Genomic DNA, 20,935 nt, shown 5'->3' with positions numbered 1-20,935 from the left:
TGGGACTACAGGCGCCCACCACCGCGCCCGGCTAGTTTTTTGCATTTTTTAGTAGAGACGGGGTTTCACCGTGTTAGCCAGGATGGTCTCGATCTCCTGACCTCGTGATCCGCCCGTCTCGGCCTCCCAAAATGCTGGGATTACAGGCGTGAGCCACCGCGCCCGGCTATCCTTAAAATGTTTTAAAAATAAAAATAAAGGAGGAATTTTAAAAATAAATAAAGGGAAAATTTTAATGTATGTCCTGAAATTAGTAAAGAATATTTGAAGATGTTTATGAGAGATAGCTGGCTGCTGTTTTCATTTGTTCATTGTAAATTATTTGTGGATTCAATAAGGTCAAGTATTTGGGGATAAAAATTAGTTACCTTTTGTATTAAAGATTTAAATCTAATTTCAGAATCATTAATTTTTATAATCAAATTGCACTAAACCATAAAACATATGATCTTTATATATTTTAAAACATAATTGCTTGTTTTGTTATTATCATGAGGGATACATCACATATTTTATTAAAATTAAACCATTATTACCCTAAATGTACAGTTACTATAAAAATACTTTCTTTTGACTTTGAAATAATGTAACTGAATATTTTCTTCATTTTCAGAATGGAAATTCTGCCAAAACCTTGGAGGAAATCTTTTTTAGCTGCAAGCAGTTATATTAAGGATCACTTAAATGCAATGAACCCCACAATGCTGGCTGTACTAGATTTGTGGCACAGCAATTTTAAGTGAGTATATGTAGCCTTACAGAGGTTTTTAAAATATAGAGGGAAGTTGTTTTACTATGTCTTAATTATTTCTTTTACTATTTTAACTGCAAAGTAAAACATTACCATTTTAACGTAAGTATTCAAACATGGTTTTAAATAAACAACATAGTATATAGAGCAAAAAGTGAACATTGCTTTTCTAAAATGTTAAAATTTTTAATGTTTTGAGTACATAGTGGATGTATATATTTATGGGGTACATGAGATATTTTGGGAGAGGCATGCAATGAGGAATAATCACACTATGGAAAGTTTGGTGTCCGTCCCCTCAAGCATTTTTCCTTGTGTTACAAACAATCCAGTTATACTCATTTAGTTATTTTTAAATGTACAATTAAAATATTATTGACTATAGTCCTCCTGTTGTGCTATCAAATACTAGGTCTCATTCATTCTAACTATATATTTTCTTGTACCCATTAACCTAATTCTGTTGTTAATGGACTCCGATGCATTCTTTAGCATGTCAATTGTGTTTTTCAACTCCAGAATTTCTGCTTTATTTGTTTTAATTATTTCGATCTCTTTGTTAAATTTATCTTATAGAATTCTGAATTCCTTTTCTGTGTTATCTTGAATTACTTTGAATTCCAAGGACATTCATTTTGCTTCAGTTTCTGATACTATGAATAATGCATCAGGAAATAACGTTGTACATGTGTTACTATTCACTGGTCCCTCTGTTTACATGGGATAGAGTTGCAAAAGTGGGTATCTAGATCATAGCATATTTATGTTTTTATTTTAGTATATTTTGCCGGATTTTTTCCCAGAAATGTTTGATACTTTACATTTTTACCAACAGTAAATGAGAACTTCTTTCCCTAAAATTCTAACTATGTGTATTACACTATTTGTCAATCAATATAAAATGCTATATCATCATTACTTCCATTTTCCTTTGCTAGACTACTAGGGAATTTGAACATCTTTTTATGTATTTGTTAGTTATTTGAATTTTTGAATTCTCTACTTATATCTTTGTCAATGTTTTGTTGGTTCTTCCTCTTTTCTTATCAATTTGATAACCTCTTAGAATAATAGAAGTTTTACTTCTGTGTCTAGTACCTGAAACAAATCCAACAACTGCTAAAACTCAGGTTTATAATTTGTCCGTTGACTGAGTTTATAGTTTCCTTTGACACTTGGAAATTAAAAATTTTTTATACTGTTAAATATATCTCTGTTTTCTTCTGAATTCTCCTAGTCTTTGTCAAGAAGGTCTCCTTATTTAGTAAATTGCGTATGAGATCTTCCTGGCTAACTAGTAAATTTTTTTTTTTTTTTAGCATTTTAGTTTTTTGACCACTGAAGGTTATTGTTACCTATGATGTAGAATGAAATTCATCTTTATTTTCTTCCAGATAGCCAGTTGTGCCAGCATAATTTCTTAAACAATCTACCTTTTCCCCCTTAATGGAACTATCACCTTTGTCATGGATTAACTCTTCAATCTATAGAAATCTACAGAATTTATAGTAATCAGAATGTCTTTCTGGATTCTCTAATTTTTTTCCTGTCATCTTTGAATCTCTTTCTGTACAAGTACAGTGGGTGACTCTGTGGTATGTGCTTATATTTGGTGAGAGGAATCCCAACTCTATTTTTTATACTCTTCTTGGCTATTTTTTAAACATTTACTTTTCCTTATTAGGTTTTAGCCTATTTTATTTAATTCAAAAGAAAGATGGAAAGACAGAAAAATTGTCAATGTTCTGATTGGAATATATTAAGTTTTTATATTAATTTTAGAAAATATACATGTGTCATTAAATTAAGAAGCACTTTGAGGCTGGGTGTTGTGGCCCACGCCTGTACTCCTAGCACTTTGGGAAGCCGAGGTGGGTGGATCACAAGGTCAGGAGTTCAAGACCAGCCTGCCCAAGATAGTGAAACCTCGTCTCTACTAGAAATACAAAAATTAGCTAGGTGTGGTGGCAGGTGCCTGTAATCCCAGCTACTCGGGAGGATGAGGCAGGAGAATTAGGAGAATTGCTTGAACCGGAAGGCAGAGGTCGCAGTGAGCCGAGATCGCTGAGATCACGCCACTGCACTCCAGCTTGGGTGACACAGTGAGACTCCAACTCCAAAAAAAAAAAAAAAAAAAAAAAAAAGCACTTTTGCTCATATCCTACGTATCTTTCAATATTCAATCTTGTGTATATATGTCAGTAAGAGTTTGTACTTTTTATGTAGATTTTCGGTTTACAGAATTCCCTCTCATTTCTTCTTTATAGCAGAATTTCTTTATAAATTTTGAGTGATTCCCTTTTGGGAGGAAAACTTGGGCATGAAGTTTCACTCCAGTGCCTTTCTAGGAAGCTCTGCGTCCTCCATATGGGTCAATTATTTGAGTTTATTTTTCCCTCCCCTCTTCATTTTCAGTTGCACACTGTGGAACTCTCTGAACTTACAGACTTGGCTTACTTTGCTGAATGAACCCAGGTCTGCAGAATGTAATGGGATTATACAGGGTTTCTAACACGTATTCTGACCTTCTACATACTTCAGGGGCCTCTGGTGACTTCAGAGAATGGGCTAGGATCCTTAAAACTGGCTTTAGATTTCACAATACATACTTCTAGGAAATACATTCTTCCATCTTTCCATTGTACAGTATGGATTTCTTTGTCTGCTTAATTTGACTTATACTAAGTAGGCAGAGTCTACTTCATTGCCCCATGTTTTTTTCATTTCTTTTTTTTTGAATACTGGAGCTCAAATACCTCTTCCAGCTGACAACGCCCATGATCTAATTTTGCTTGCAGTCATGAGGTCATGTGTATCACTTTCACAAATTATGTTTCCATACATTAGTACATTTCATTTTCAAAACACCACCACAAGTTGTTGTTTTCTTTTATATTCATTTTCACAACACACTGAGCTGGACACTGAAGGATGCGATTCCATGACCTACTATTGTCCATAAAATGCTAGACTTAGTCTGTTAGATGATTTCAGGAGGCAAGAGATAAGAAAATGAAAAGGGGGAAGAAAAAGTAACAAAGCTGAAATTTAAAAAACAATAAAAAGTGTATGTGTCCAAAATTAGGCTCCAGGTTGTGGTGACAGAGATGTTAGCAGCAACTGAAGCAAACTTCAAGGCATCCATGATAAAGACAAATGGGAAAGAAGCCTTGCAGTCTGTGAGTGAAAAGAAAGCTCCACAAGCTCCTATGTTGCCCTCGAAAGCCTAGGTTGTTTTTATCCTGTGTGTGAGTATTAAGAGTGGGGGAACAGTCAACAAGGGCTGCCTCTCAGAGTAGTAGGCAGCATTGAATATGAAGGGCATGCTTCCCGTGGCAGTCATTTACCCTGAATCTCAGCAGACCTTGAAAATATATGACATCTGTATGTGTGGCAGTGGGTCGGGGAATGTTAATGCAAAAACTTGTCTGAGTGACTCTAAAACGCATGAGTTTGGAAACCTGATAAGATGCTCTCTAGAAAAGATGTTGAAATTCATGTTATTGGTATTTACGCTTACAGAACCCCCTTAATGTCATAGATAGGCTTTGAAATGCAGTCATACCCTACACAAGAAATATTTTTGGTTGTAAAATAGTGCATATATGAAGACCACAAGGGAATGTAGAAATTACAGTGTAATATAAATCATCATAGATGAATGTGTCTAAGAAAGTTAAAATGTCTAAGAAAGTTAAGCTCATTTTAAAAGATGAAATGGCTTTTAAAAATTTATTATTTGACAAAGACGAATCTAGGCAGGAAAAAAATTACTAGATCAGAACAGTATAATCGATTTACCATACAGCACGCAGGATACAAATGAAATAATTTTTAAACATGTTAAAAAGATGCTTAACCTAACTCATAATACAAGAAATGTAAAGAGATTGAAATTAAAACTATACTGAGAAACCATTTTCCCCACAAATTACAAAATTTGATAGCCCATTTTGTTAGTAAGGCTTGAAGAAATGGGCTCCCTTTTGAGGGAATCCCAGCCATACCTATCAAAATTACAAATTGCAGGTAACACTTGAATCCAGCAATTTCACTTTTGGATAAGTATTGTACAGATGTACCCGAGAATGCAAGAAGTTATATAGTTATAATGCTATTTATGGTATTTGTTTATAAGAGACTGGAAACAAGCCAGCATCCATTGATAGTCTAGTTAAATAAGTTATACTATACACAATGGAGTATTATGTAGTTATAAAATATGAGTGAGAAAAATCTCGATGTGTTAATATGAAAAAGTCTCCAGGAGAAGATAATTAAGTGAAAAAAGCAAGTGCAAGACACTGCCTATAGTGTGCTACTTTGAAAGTTACAAAAAAGGAGGACTGGCAAAAGCAAAACATGTTCCTAAGAAAGGGAAAATTTTATGGGACAACCAAGAAATGTAGATAGTTCGAGTGAGATTTCTGTGGGAAACTTGGTCTTGGTAAGAAGAGAGCAGATTAGTTTTGAGAACCAGAGAACAAAGGTAGAGACTGACTTGATGCTGAGTCCAGAGTATTGAGCCAGGACTATTGAAATTCCTCCTGCCTGAAAATCAGTGACAGAGCCACGGGTCAGGGTGGGTTTCAGCTTGGGGTGAGCATTAAGTGACAGTTGTGAGGGTAGGAGGGATATGTGACCGACAGATGGGTCTACAGAAATTCACTTCTGATTGGATATGGGAAGATTTATAGGAAGAGTTCAGAGGCAATCCTGAGTTTCATGGTCTGGGTGATTTGAAGCTATTTGGTTCTACTAATATAAAATTGAAATCAAGAAGTTATTTTGGTGATTAGAAGACTCATCATCATGAAACTTTTAAAGAGACTTGCATTTCCTTCTGCTAACCAAATTGAAGCTAACACATAGTGAGTAATATCTTTTTTCCTGATCCTTTCTATTGTCTTAAACCAATGATTTAAACTATTGTTCCACTGCTGGGTTATTGTAGGGACAATCCTGAGAAAGCAAGAATAGTGTCTGGTAGTATTTTTCCTGTTTTCTTAACAGTTCATCCTGTTGACCAAATGGGCAATGTTATTTGGAGAGATTTCATGGGAAAATTACTGTACTGTGTAAAACCTTTCAATCTCAAAACATCAAAGATGGTACTCTGTGCCTTGAATTCTGTTTCAAATCGAATACGAAGAAACTAAGGAAAATTGGTGTGGTGGCTCAAAGGCAAGGTGAATTCCAGAGCTTGTGCCCTTGCAACTACTACTTATTCAGTGCTATCTCACACCACAGACATCTGCATCCTGATTACAGCTGCAATTTTAAAATGTAAAATAATGTTGAAAGCATTAACTAGGAAGCTAAAGAGATCAGATTATGTTTACTATGTACTATTATGCTATATGTTAGACATATTTTATTTAAAACATTACATTGCTCAATTATGCAGAATAACACATTGGTTCTCTAGCAATGGTTATACCTACTTTGTGCCTAATTGTTATCAATGTCATGTATGGAGTATATTATAACTCAGATGAATTTTTGCTTGTGGAAGAAATGTAAGGAAATAGATTTGAAATGTGTTTTGTTTACTAACCAGTATTTTACATTGGTCGTTAAGGAAACATTAAATGTGATTTTTTTAAGAACACAATGACACTAATGCTAATATTATCTTTCATTTTTGTTAACCTGACAGAGAAAATACTTAGATGAGTAAACCATGTGTATAACAAAGATCTATAACATTGTAGTCAAAAGAGGGTTTGTACTGAAAGTTGTTGACTCCTGTAATCCCTGTATTCTTTAAAAAATCAGACAGGCTCGAAAGGTTCTTGATTAGATGTGAGACTCCTTCACCCCATGGCTGCCTGAAATGAGGGCCACTTTCTTTTCAGAGAGGCTGCAATTTTTTTTCAGAGCAGTGGATCCTAGAAGCATTGAGCCCTCCCGCTTTTCCTGTTTAAATTATTACAGTTTAAAAGCAAAAGCAGTTTGAACTATTCTTCATATCCCAGTTATTGCAACTTTCTTCTACTTCACAGTGAAGTTACATTTTTTGTTGTGTTCCTATTGAATTTAATTATATGAATTATTTTTAAAATTAGAATATCTCATGTTCTTTAACATTTAATTATATGGAACACAATTTTTTAATGATTAAACCTAGGAATATGATATTTTTAAGAAGGGACCAATTAATAAAATATTAAATACCAAAAAAAGTCATTGTTAAATTACTGTTTATTTTATCTCTTGCAGAAAATTACGTTTAGTTGATATCAAAGAATTTCATAATCGCCAGGATGCATTAGAGCTGTCAAGTTTTCAGAACATTATCATGAGACACATGGAATCTGCCAAAGAGACTCTACTTAAAATGTAAAGGTTTGAAATTTCATGTAGGAAAGCATAAGTTTAAAAATATGATGGTGGACTACTGCATTTTAACTGCTTTTAGAAGATCCAATTTTAATATGTTTTAAATCATTTCTACATGATTTAAATATAATATGTTTAATTATCTTAGTCTGTAATATTTGTCCAGATGTTCTACACAGCATAGATTGTGCAGAAACTAAAATGTTCATGACAAATGGTTACTTTTTTCTAAATGTCTGGTTTGTACCTATCCTTTGAGAGGGGTGCTGAATACCATGAGAGAATGGTTACCTACTCATTATTCACCAGATATTTATTTGTCATCTACTGTTAATACACTAGGCTCTGTACCTCCTTTCATTTTGTTTTTGGATGAGGAAAGCAGAAGAGTTTAAATAATGATTAGGTGGGGAAATGTATATCATTTAAATGAATTTAAAAATGTCACTGGAAGGCAGACCTATCAAATGATAATTGAAGGGCCGGGCGCGGTGGCTCAAGCCTGTAATCCCAGCACTTTGGGAGGCCGAGACGGGCGGATCACGAGGTCAGGAGATCGAGACCATCCTGGCTAACACGGTGAAACCCCGTCTCTACTAAAAAATACAAAAAACTAGCCGGGCGAGGTGGCGGGCGCCTGTAGTCCCAGCTATTCCGGAGGCTGAGCCAGGAGAATGGCATGAACCCGGGAGGCAGAGCTTGCAGTGAGCTGAGATCCGGCCACCCCACTCCAGCCTGAGCCACAGAGCGAGACTCTGTCTCAAAAAAAAAAAAAAAAAAAAAAAAGATAATTGAATATCTCCATGGATTGGATTTTCAGAATGGAATAGCCACATATGATAATTCATAATCTGGCAACCAGATGGTATGCTTTGAAACAACTTAGGAAAATTCTTTCTCTCATGGGTCATTAAGTTATCGTAAACAGGACATTAGAATTAGGTCAAATTTAAGATAGCAGAGAACATAAAACTGCTAGCATAGCTTCATGATTTTTAGAAGTTACTTAGAAAGATTTCTTCATAATTTGAGATAAAATATTTCTATTATCTTGCTTTCTTCTCCAATGTGTTAGAATAAAATTCTTTGTCTGATATTACTTGAAAAAAACTTTAGCCTTCTATTTTATATTAGTATTTAGTTACTGTAAAAACAGAGTTAAGAGGTGATAAAATGAAAACCCATAATTAATTACAGAGAAGAAAGTGACCTCTTAAGTACAGGATACAAATAAATTATCTTGATCTGTAACTTCCGGGTTCTACCCTAGGAATACATTACCACTGTAAATTTTAGTTCAATGGGTGTCAAATTACAGAGTAGAGTACAAACGTTTGTTGAATTATTTTTTGCTGAGAAATGCAGATTGATTAGCTGTATCTCTTGATGCTTCCTGATTGATTCTCAGGGAAGAACTCTCTGACTATACTTTAAGTAGTGAGCCAGAAAGTGTTTGTCATGACCAAAAGGCAGAGCATCAGCTCACAGAGGAGAAACAATTAGCAAATGATTAATTATGACTTCTACCCCAAACCCAAATGCCTTTTCGTCATCCTCATCTTCCACTTTTACTCACAGTGTGTGGTTTATCACCCAGACTTCTGGAAACCCGCTTTTCTGTGCTGCTGTGTTTCTCTAGTTCTTCTTCCATTTATCTTTTTCTGGCTTTACTTATTATTATTCCCTACAAGTAGGGTTCCCCAGATCTTTGTTGTTATCTCTCTTCTTTATATTCTCTTAACAATTTTGTGATTTCATCTGCCTCAAGATTTTGTATTCTGAGCTTTAGGCCTGTCTTACCAATTTTTAAAATTGATACATAATAATTGCACGTATGTATAGGGTACATATATTAATGGAATATTTTGATGCATTCATACAATGCATAATGATTCAATTAGGGTAATTAGCATATCCATCACCTCAAACATTTATCATTTCTTTGTGTTGGGAGCATTCCAAATCTTCTCTTCTAGCTATTTTGGAATATACTATAAATTCTTGTTAACTATAGTCACATTACATTGCTATCAAACACCAGAACTTATTCCTTCTATCAACTGTATTTTTGTGCCTATTAACCAATCTCTCTTTATCTTCCATCCCATCCCTGCCCTTCCTAGCTTCTCTTAACCACCATTCTACTTACAACCTCCATGACATCAATTTTTTTTTAGCTTCCACATATGAATAAGAGCATGTGATATTTATCTTTATCTACCTGACTTATTTCAGTTAACACGATGTCCTACAGGCTCATCCATGTTGCTGCAAATGACAGGATTATATTAATTTTTATGACTGAATAATATTCCATTGTATATATAAACTACATTTTATATACTATATTTTATATACATTTTGTATTTTATTTACATTTTATATACTATACACAAACACACATACACACACTACATTTTCTTTATCTATTCACCCACTGATGGGCCCAGGTTGATTCTGTATTTTGGCTATTGCGAATAGTGCTGCAATAAACATGGGAGTGCAGCTATCTCTTTGATATATTGATTTCCTTTCTTTGGGGTATATACCCAGCAGTGGAATTGCTGAATTACATGGTAGTTGTAATTTTAGTTTTTTGAGAACCTCCATAGTGTTGTCTATAGTGGACGCACAAATTTGTGTTCCCAACAGTGTATGAAAGTTCCCCTTTTTGCCAGGGATGGTGGCTCACACCTACAATCGCAGCACTTCGGGAGACTGAGGTGGGTGGATCACTTGAGGTTGGGAGTTTGAAACCACCAATCAACATGGTGAAACCCTATCTCTACTAAAAATACAAAAATTAGCAGGGTGTGGTGGCGCACACCTGTAATCCCAGCTACTTGGGAGGCTGAGGTGGAAGAATTGCTTGAACCTGGGAGGCAGAGGTTGCAGTGAGCCAAGATCACACCACTGCACTCAAGCCTGGGTGACTAAGCGAGACTCTGGCTCAAGAAAAAAAGAAAGAGAGAAAGAGAGAGAGAGAAAGCAGGGAGGGAGGGATGGACGGAGGGAGGAAGGAAGGAAAGAGTTCTTTCTCTGCATCCTTGCCAGCATCTATTATTTTTTGTATTTTAATAGTAGCCATTTTAACTGGAGTGAGATGATATCTCGGTGTGCTTTTGATTTGCATTTCCTTGATGAATAGGAATGTTGGGCATTCTTCATATACCTGTTGGCTATTTGTACGTTTTATTTTGGGAAATGTTTATTTAGATCAGTTTGCCCATTTTTAGTGAGATTATTTGGATTTTTGCTGTTGAGTTGTTTGAGTTCTCTATGTATTCTGGTTATTAATCCTTTGTACAATGAATAATTCGCAGACATTTTTTTCCCATTCTGTAGGTTGTCTCTTTACTCTGTCTAGATAGTTTCCTTTGCTATGCAAAGCTTTTTAGCTTGATGTTATCCTGTTTGTTAATTTTTGCCTTTCTTGCCTGTGCTTTTAGGTATTCCTCAACACGTCTTTGCTCAGACCCAATGTAACACTGAATATCTTTAGTTCAATGTCATGGATCTCAGCATGTCCCTAGCAATGCTTATTCTCCTTCCAAATCTGCTACTCTTCCTGTTGTGAACCATTACGAGGCCAAGTTGAAAACCTTGGGACTTTTTTGTTCTCTTTTGAAATTTCATATAGGAAAGCATGAAATTTTAGCTCTGCTTCCAGGGATACCCAATGTATTGCTATTCCTTTTTATTGAGAAATAATTCATTTACCATAAAAATCACTACTTTAATGTGTACAGTTCAGTAGCTGATAATATACTTGCAAGGTTGTGCAACCATCACCCCTAATTCCAGAACATTTTCATTTTCACCATGCAATATAGTTTGGATGCTTGTCCCCTCCAAATCCCATATTGAAACGTAATCCCCAGTGTTGGAGGTGTGGCCTGGTGGGAGGTGTTTTGGTCATGGGGGCAGATCACTCATTAATATCTTGGTTCTGTCCTCGTAATAGTAAGTGAGTTCTTGCTCTGAGTTCACACAAGATCTGGTTGTTTAAAATGTGTGGCACCTTCCTCCTTGCTCTCTTGCACTGGCTCTGGCCATGTGACATGACTGTTCCCCCTTCACCTTCCACCGTAATTATAATGTTCCTGAGGACTTCACTGGAATCAGATGCTAGAACCATGCTGGTGCAGCCTGTAGAATCATGAGCCAATTAAACCTCTTTTCTTTATAAATTACCCAGTCTCAGATATTTCTTTATAGCAACACAAGAATGACTTAATGTTCCCTAGAAAGAAACTCTGTACCTGTTAGCAGTCATTTCCCATTCTTCCACCCAAAGGTGCCTGGTAACTATACTAATATATTTTTTGTCCCTGTGAATTTCCCTACTCTGGACATTTCGTCTCAGTATGAAATGGTCATTTTGCCTGGCTTCTTACAGGAAGCATAATGTTTTCAAAGTTCATATATGTATTCATATATGGTCATTTATGCCTGGCTTCTTACAGGAAACATAACGTTTTCAAAGTTCATTCATATTATAGCATGTATCAGTATGTCATATCTTCTCATGGCCAAATGATATTTCATTGTATGGATATAAGACATTTTATTTATCCAGTCATCAGGTGATAGACATTTGGGTTGTTTCCACTTTTTGGCTGTTTTTGCTATGAACAACTTATTTTGTATAAATACATTTTTAAGTTCTCTTGACTGTATACCTAGGAGTGAAATTGCTAGGTTATATGGTAATTCTAACTTTTTGAGGAACACTTGCACTGTTTTCCAAAGTGACTATAAGATTTCACATTCCTAATAATTTATGAGGATTCCAATTGCTACACATACTCTCCAACACTTGTTATTGTCTATCTTTCTGCTTGTAGCCACCCTCATGGTTATGAAGTTGTATCTCACTGTGATTTTGACTTGCATTTCCCTAATGACCAATAATGTTGAGTATCTGTTTATGGGCTTATTGTCTATTTGTCGTTTTTGGAAAATGTCTATTCAAACCCTTTGCTCATTTTGTACTGGGTTGTCTGATTTTTATTATTGACATGTAAAATATCTGATATTTTGTTGTTGAGGTTTAAGAGTTCTTTGTATATTCTGGATACTAGATTCTTATCAATTATATGATTTGCAAATATTTCTATTGATAGTGTCCTTTGAAGCACAAATATTTTTGATATTAATGAAGTCTGATTTATGTTTTTTCTTTGGTTGCTTGTGCCTTTTGGTATCTGTATTAATCTGTTCTCACACTGTTAATAAAGACATACCTGAGACTGGGTAATTTATAAAGGAAAGAGGTTGAATTGGCTCTCACAGTTCCACATGGCTGGGGAGGCCTCACAATCATGGTGGAAGGTGAATAAGGAGCAAAGCCCTGTCCTACATGGCGACAGGCAAGAGGGCATGTGTAGGGGAAATCCCATTTTTAAAACCATCAAATCTCACGAGACTTATTCACAACCACAAGAAGAGTATGGGAGAAACTGCCCCCATGATTCAGTTATCTCCACTGGCCTCAGCTTTGACACATGGAGATTATTACAATTCAAGGTGAGATTTGGGTGGAGACACAGCTAAACCATATCAGTATCATATCCAAAGCCACCAAGATTTACCTGTTTACCTGTGTGGTAAACAGAATGAATTGTTCTATAGTTTTAGCTCCTACAGTTAGGCCTTTTTGACCTTTACAAACCAAATTCATTTTAACTTACACATGGTCTGAGATAGGAGCCCAAATTCATTATTTTGCATATGGATACCTGGTAGTCTGAGCATCATTTTGCAAGACTCTTCTCATTGAGTTGTCTTAGCACCTTTGCTGAAAATCATTTGAGCATATATGTGAGGGTTTATTTCTGGGCTCTCTATTCTGTTTCATTGGCCTATTTGTCTTTATGCCAGTACCAAACCGTTTTGTAGTAAGTTTTGAGATAAGGAAGTGTGGGTCCTCCAATTTCGTTCTTATTTTTCTGAGTTGAAAAATTGTTGTTGTTCTGAGTCCTTTGTATTTTATATGCATTTTAGCATCAACTTGTCCTTTTTTTAAAAAATGCCATTGGGATTTTAATAGGGAATGCATTAAATCTGTGCATTAATTTTGGGAGTATTGACATCTTAATAATGTTAAGTCTTTCAATTCATGAACACAGGATGTCTTTCCATTTATTTAGTTCTCTCGAAATACCAAATGTAAATACAAAAATGTATTTACATTTTTTGGTTTAATTTTTTTCTAAGTATTTTATTCTTCTTGATGCTATGTAAATGGAATGGTTGTCTCAATTTCATCTTCAGATTATTTATTGCTGGTGTGTAGAAATACAACTGAATTTTACATATAGATCTTGTATTCTACAACCTTACTAAACTTATTTATTAGCTTTAATGGTTTTTGTGTGTGGATTCTTTATGGCTTTCTATATATAAGATCATATCATCTGCAAATAGAGACAGTTTACTTCTTCCTTTCCTATCTGGTTATTTTTTTTTTCCTTTTCTTAGCTAATTCCCCTGGTTAGACCCTCCAGTGCAATGCTGAATAGAAGCAGCAAGAGCAGACATGTTTTTTTTTTATCATGCAGTATTAGATTTTGTAAATGCTTTTTGAATCTATTGAGATAATCATGGGATTTTCCCTTTCATTCTATTAATATGGTATATTACATTGGTTTTCATATATTGAACCAACCTCGAATTCCTGAGGTAGATTCTACCTGCTCATGGAATGGAGATAATCCCGTTATTTTTTTTTTTTTCTGGAAACAGGGCCTTGCTGTGTCACCCAGGGAGGAGTGCAGTGGTGCGATCCTGGCTCACTGCAGCCTCTGCTTCCCAGGTTCAAGTGTTTCTCGTGCTTTAGCCTCCTGAGTAGCTGGGACTACAGGCATGTGCCCAGCTAATTTTATTCATTTTTGTAGAGACAAGGTCTCACTGTGTTGCCCAGGCTGGTCTCAAACTCCTGGACTCAAGCAATCCTCCTGACTCAGCCTCCCAAAGTGTTGGGATTATAGGCATGGGCCATCACATGTGATCATATAATCCTTTTTATGTGCTTCTGGACTTGGATTTCTAGTATTTTGTTGAGGATTTTTATGTTTTTATTCATAAGAGATATTGGTCTGTAGTTTTTGTGTACATGTGTGGTTATGTCTTTGTAGTTGGTATAGTAATACTCACCTTATAGAATGAGTAAAAAGGTGTTCTTTTCTCTTTTCCTTTTTGGTTTGTGAATTCTTTACAAACCAAACATTTGGTTTGGTGTTAATTTTTTAAATGCTGTTAGAACTACCAGTGAAGCCATCTAGTCCTGGCCTTTTTTTCCTGCAAAGTTTGTAAATTATTAATATTAATTTGATCTCTTTTACTTGCTACAGGTTTATTGATATTTTCTATTTCTTTTTAAGCCAGATTTAGTAGTGTTTGTCTTTGTAGAATTTGTCCATTTTTTCTAGGTTATCAAATTTGTTGGGAAACAATTGTGTATTATATTCCCTTTTAATTCTTTGTATTTCTGTATTGTAAGTATTAAGGTCTCCCCTTTTATTCCTGATTTTAACAATTTGAGTCTTTGCTCTTTTTTCTTGATCAGCTTAGCTATAAGTTCATGAGTTTTGTTGATCTTTTTAAACAACCAACTTTAGGTTTGTTGATTTTTCTCTATTTTTCTATTCAGTATTTTTTTGTTTGGACTCACCTCTTTATTTCCTCCCTTTTCTTTCTTCTTGTTTTGAGTTTAGTTTTCTCTTCTTTTTATATTTTCTTTTTTTTTTTTGAGGTGGAGTCTTGCCCTGTCACCCAGGCTGGAGTGCAGTGGCGGGATCTCTGCTCACTGCAAGCTCTGCCTCCAGGGTTCACGCCATTTTCCCATCTCAGCCTCCTGAGTAGCTGGGACTACAGATGCCCGCCACCATGCCCAACTAATTTTGTTTTTGTATTTTTAGTAGAGATGGGGTTTCAGTGTGTTAGCCAGGATGGTCTTGATCTCCTGACCTTGTGATCCGCCTGCCTTGGCCTCCCAAAGTGCTGGGATTACAGGTGTGAGCCACCACGCCCAGCCCTTTATTTATTTATTTATTTATTTTTTATTTTGGCACAAGGCCTCATGCTGTTTCCCGGGCAGGAGTGCTGTGGCATGAACATGGCTCACTGCATCCTTGACCTTCTGGGCCCAAACCATCCTTCCACCTCAGCCTCCTGTGTAGCTGGGGACACAGGCGCATGTCACCATGCCTAGCTAAATATTTTTGTGTGTGTGTGTGTGTAGAGACAGAACAGACCCTTATCATGTTGTCCAGGCTGTTCTTGAACTCCTGGACTCAAGAGATCCTCCCACCTTAGCCTCCCAAAGTGCTGGGATTACAGGCATGAGCCACCATGCCCAGCCTTTCCTTGTTTTTGATGTAGGTGTTTACAGCTAAAAATTTCCCTCTAATCACTGATTTTGCTGCATTCCCTGAGTTATGGTATGGAATTCCCTGCATTCCATTCATCTTGTTTTCTAATTTCCCTTATGATTTCTTCTTTGAGTCATTGACTATTTAGAAATGTGTTGTTTACTTTAGACATATTTGTGAATTTCTAAGTGTCCTTCTGTTATTGATTAATGATTTTGTACCTTTTACATTTGTGGAGACTTATTTTATGACCATCAACTATTTTTTATCTACTCTCAGAAGCAACTTGCATGTGCATCCCTTCCTCTTAATCCCCAGGACTACTACCCTTGGCTGGCCCTCTTAACCTTCCATATAGCCTATTGCAAAATCTGAATAACTGTCATATTACTTTGTCTCTGGTATCTTTCTTTTTCAAGCCTGGCCTGTAAACCATTGCTGGATGAGTCTTAAAATATTCCCCAGTTCAGTGCCTCCCTTTTGTTGAGAAAGGAAGTCCGTATTTCTTAATATGCCTTTAAAGGTTTTCTGCAATATCGATCTAACTTGTCTTTTCCATCCTCAGTTCTGAAAAGACTTTCACCTTGGATCATGCCTGTAGAAATAATCATGTTAAATAAAACAGAATATAACTTCTATGACTAGTCTGTAACCACACCTTACCACTGTTAAAAATCTGTGGACTAAGTCTGAAGGCTCTTTGTTCTCCCTTTTTACTAATTACTGATTTTTAAAGTAATTAGTTACTCCTTATTTGTTTTCATTTGTGAGATGGGAGTGCTATGAAAACTTGAAACTCTGGGTCTCAGCATTGTCATCTTTGTTTGCCTAATTATAAAGATTGAATTAGAGGTTAAGAGATTAAAATGGAATGAGGACTTCTTGCACACTATCAGCAGACTGTTGTGGTTTACACTATTTACAATGTTTGATGCAGGTCATTACTGGAGAAGACTCTCTTCTGTCCTTTAATAACCAGCCTAAATGACCCTTCTTTCATGAAATTTTTACTGTTATCACATCAAAAGCAATCTCTTCCTTATGAATGCCTCCAGCACTTTGTTCTCTTCTAAGTCCTTTTTAAAAATAATATTTATTTATTTATGTATGTGCCTCTTTTCCTTCACTGATATAAGCACTTTGAGAATTAAGAAATCTTTTGTACCCCAAATGTTTCATACATAATAGGGAGTCATATAAATATTTTTGAGAGAATGAACAATTGAATACTTTTAAAAGTACATCATATTTGTCCTCTTTCCAGTTCTGCAGACCTAAACTTATTTCATCTCTTGCCTGAACTGGATCTTCCCTCATATATTTCTTCCTGTTTTGTATTCTATTGTCTATTTGAGACACTGAAATGATCTGATAACCCTACCGTCTCCATTTATTTTTCTTTATAATTCTTCCACTTTGAATCTTTCAGGGCCTTCCTCATTCTCTTTTCTGTCTTTTTATTTTTTTGCTGAAATTGCCATCTTCACTATGAAACCCCTCTTCATTATTTAAATGGAAAATTATATCTCTATCCTTTTATTTTAGATCTTTTTTTCTGTTATGACACATTGCCATGATACCATGTTTGTTTGTTTGTTTGTTTTCCTTTTTGAGACGGAGTTTCACTCTTGTCACCAGGCTGGAGTGCAGTGGCACCATCTCGGCTCACTGCAACCTCTGCCTCCCAGGTTCAAGCAATTCTCCTTCCTCAGCCTCCCAAGTAGCTGGGATTACAGGCACCCACCACCACACCCAGCCAATTTTTGTGTTTTTAGTAGAGACGGGGTTTCACCATGTTGGCCAGGCTGGTCTTGAACTCCTGACCTCAGGTGATCCACCCACCTTGGCCTCCCAAAGTGGTGAGACTACAGATGTGAGCCACCACGCCCGGCCGATACCATATTTTTTATATCTTCTACAATGCTATTCCTAGTGTGTAGTAAACACTCAACACATACTTGTTAAAGGGATGAATAAATATATTTCAAATTTAGATTTTCTCTCTTGGAACATTCAGGAAACTCCTGAAATTATATTGACTATTTAAAAAATTCATTATCTCTTATGAAAAAAGATAACATTTTAAAATTCTGTAGTGTTGGAGAGTGGTTTTATAAGTTGAAAACTGCTTGTTATCATCATTATGTACCTATATATGAAATTACACTGTTATCCTTTTATTAGAAGGACACATACACATTTGAAACTTTGCTTTACATCAGACGCTCTTTCAGTGTATCACATTAAGGGGAATGAGAAAATAAATACCTGATTTTGTTGATTTGTAAATTGTTTTCAAGTAACTGTAAACAGATAGAATAGCATGAAACAACCAAGAGTATTGAACATGGTATAAGCCCTCCCTTGGTTAATCAGTTATTCACATTTTAACTTTAAACTAACAAATATATTTTCTAGATAACATTTAGGAGACTGGAGAGGAGTATTTTGTAATATCCAGTAAAGTTAGTTGTATATTTCTTCAAAAAGTCGGGGGCCATAGTTCCAGGAGTTAGAATTATGTCTTTCTTACAGCATCACATCACTGAGTAATTTTCTATTGGCTAAGATTTAAAATTTCTTTTCCTAGAAGTGAAATATTTTAGCACTTACATTTCGGAGAGTGGGTAATATCATAGCAATATACTCCTCTATGAAGACCTTTAGATGTCCAGAAATTACTGTTAATGCTTAATATAAAAGGAATAATTCACTGAAAGCATTGACTTTTAAAAGTCTTTTGTTCTTTCAAGGTGGTTTCTAGAAGTGCAGAATATTTATTACCAAGGTAATAAAAAAAAGCAATTGCCAACTGGTGACAGCAGTGCCAAATTGGAATCTTTTTTCAACTGTGCTGCTGCACTTATGACTTTACAGCTGCAGGACCTCACTTTAGTCTCCATGCAAGATTTCACGGACTTAATTGCACAACCACCAGTAAGTATGGTTCAGTTCACCAATATGTATTTACGAATGTATTTAGTTTTAATTATTTCAGAGAGGAAAATAATATCCTTATCAGTGAGAGAGCAGAAAGTACATCTTTAGACCTATTACATTTATCTTAAAAAAAAAAAATCATCAGCCAGGCATGGTGGCACATGTCTGTAGTCCCCACTACTCAAGAGGCTGAGGTGAGAGGAGCACTTGGGTCCAGGAATTTGAGGCTGCAGCGAGCCAAGATTGTGCCATTGCACTCCAGCCTGGACAACAGAGCAAGACCCTGTCTCAAAAAAAAAAGTTAATGTCAATTTGCATGTTTAGGATATATGATTATCATGACTAGAGGTGAAGATTAGTGAAAATAAGTGAAAATTCACATAATTGGGAAATTTGGGTCATGAAGGCTGGAGAAAGTTACCATGAGGTAACTTTAGCAAAAAAGAAGCTTTTCTGTCTCTGGAGGGAGGTCCTGTTACAGTATGAGCAGGGCCTTGGAATTGGAGTGTTCTCCTCTTGGGCTCTATCTTGTATGATTCTAGAACTCCACTGCTATGTACACTTGTTTTTCTGGGACTTTGACCCTGTAGTTGACCTGTAGGCCCAATGGATACTGGATACCATCAACTGTAGCTCAGAATCACTCTTGCTTTTTTTTATTAGAGGTCTTCCTTGGCTTAGCTGTCTGGGTCATAAGAGGAAGTGTGGGTTCCCATGTATTCTAATTGGGACTGGTGTACTACTTAGTCTATCACAATTCATACATATTTATGTATGTAAATTTTTAAATTTTTTTGCAGGATTCTGTTAGAGCTTTTGAACATCCAGGTTTCATCATGAGGCTGATTCTTGATAATGACACCATTAAGTTTGAACCTGAGTTTAGTGACTATATAGATATCTTTCTAAATGTTTATGATGTCATGATTAAAGCTGTCGGTTTTGTGCCAAGAGTTGAGACAAAATTATATTCCAAGTGGGTAAGTAACAAGGATATTAAGATTGCTTGAATTTGCATAATGATATTCATTTCAAGTAAGTTCTGAAAGTTGTAGACAGGTATCCTCTGCTTCACAGAATATAATAATATTGGCTTATAAGAAAGTGTTGCTAAAAAACTACCATTTTCCAAATGGCTTCTCTTAAAATATACCTACTTTCCTAGTCTAGTCTTCCTTTGGACTTAGCTGAAAACTTTCTGAGGAGAAGGAATTAAAGTTGCGATCAGGTTTGAAGCAGCAATTGAGTGTTTACTGTAGCTCTCCTGCCATTTCCTATAAACTCCTGCCTTGCTGTAGGCCTCCTTATGCTTTTCCAGCTCTGTAAAACTGCCCTCGAATTTATTACTCCCCTCATACACCTTTTTCTGTAGTAGTGAGCTCCTTTGTATTTTCAACTCATGATCTAATCTACGACATTTCCACAATAGTTATTGGAATCTAGTATATGAAATGAGCATGTCTGAAAATTCTTCAACTTGTAATGTTTTCTTGTTTTGTAAGTCCAATCAGAAGCGTTCTCCTTATTTTTCTATTTTTAAAATAACTTATACATATTTGCTGTATATAGAAGAGTGCAGGAAACTAGTGTGTAAAGGCTTCAGTAGTAATAAAGTTAACACCTAAATAGGCACAGCCCATCTTGAGGGATAGAATATTGCTGGTACCTTTAAGCTCTTCCCCTTTGCTCCTTGTTTACATCCTTATCTTTCTATCTTCTAGCAAAAGAATCACTATCTTGAAGTTTGGAGTTTTTGTTCTTAATTTTGAAAAATAGACTTACTACTTGTCTGTTTATTACTAAACAATTTATGTTTAGTTTTTGCATGTCTTTGTATAAGTGGAAGCATCTTATAAGTAATCGGTGTTTTGCTTATTTCACTTAACATTATATGAAATTATCCATTTTGAGGATATTATCCTTTTCTTTGAGTTTCCAATTTTTTTATTATTCTATTTTTATTTTTCAGGAATCCATTAGGTTCTTTTCAAATAGGCCTAGTCATTTTTGATAGTGTTTTATATGTAGTGATGTATTCATTAAGCTTTTACTTCCGTTTACACAGATTAAATATTTTTAATACTCTGTGTGCGATACTACCAGTATCCACAGTTTTTGCTGATCTGATTCTGCTGTTTGCTGACTCCTGCTCCTGGTGGTATATTTCTCTGGGTATTTTTCCTGTATTATTATACTTATGCTTGTAAGAAGTTTATGAAAAAAATCTTTGAGGCCTTGGTTCAAGTTGATTCGTTTGGAGTTTCCATATTCTTGTGACAGGTGCTCCCCAGGCCCTTGCAGACCAAGGACCGTTTTTAGATGAATTCTTGCTTAATGATTTCAAGGACAATACTGGTTGTGCAAATATTCACTCAAATCTGTGTGAAAATAGACTTGTGGTTACAGATTCTTAAGGCAACCATCTTTTGTTTTTTTCCTCTACAGAGAATCAAAGCAAAACCAGGACATTTTTATTTTTCTTGTATTCAAAGATCTGTCACCTTTCAGCATTCTGAAGTTTCGTCTC

The 20,935-nt window shown here is 35.6% G+C and overlaps 1 protein-coding gene across 3 annotated transcripts in view; it reads left to right on the top strand.

The window, feature by feature from the left end:
- The window catches only part of DNAH7 (dynein axonemal heavy chain 7), a 340,785-nt gene that overhangs the window by 46,423 nt on the left and 273,427 nt on the right, over positions 1–20,935 (top strand). For all 3 annotated transcript variants that reach the window (XR_004176604.1, XM_009182666.4, XM_031651428.1), the window contains exons 9-12: positions 614–739; positions 6,974–7,093; positions 18,222–18,405; positions 19,209–19,388. Coding sequence is in view for 2 of the 3 variants with exons in the window: in XM_009182666.4 (XP_009180930.4) it covers positions 614–739; positions 6,974–7,093; positions 18,222–18,405; positions 19,209–19,388 (610 nt within the window). In the remaining variant the exon portion in view is untranslated. The remainder of the gene's footprint in view (positions 1–613; positions 740–6,973; positions 7,094–18,221; positions 18,406–19,208; positions 19,389–20,935) is intronic.

Source organism: Papio anubis, chromosome 10 (genome assembly GCF_008728515.1).
Source record: "Papio anubis isolate 15944 chromosome 10, Panubis1.0, whole genome shotgun sequence".
Taxonomy (NCBI): Eukaryota; Metazoa; Chordata; class Mammalia; order Primates; family Cercopithecidae; genus Papio; species Papio anubis.
Note: the sequence above shows the minus strand (reverse complement) of the source record. Positions and strands in the feature narration are given on the sequence as shown.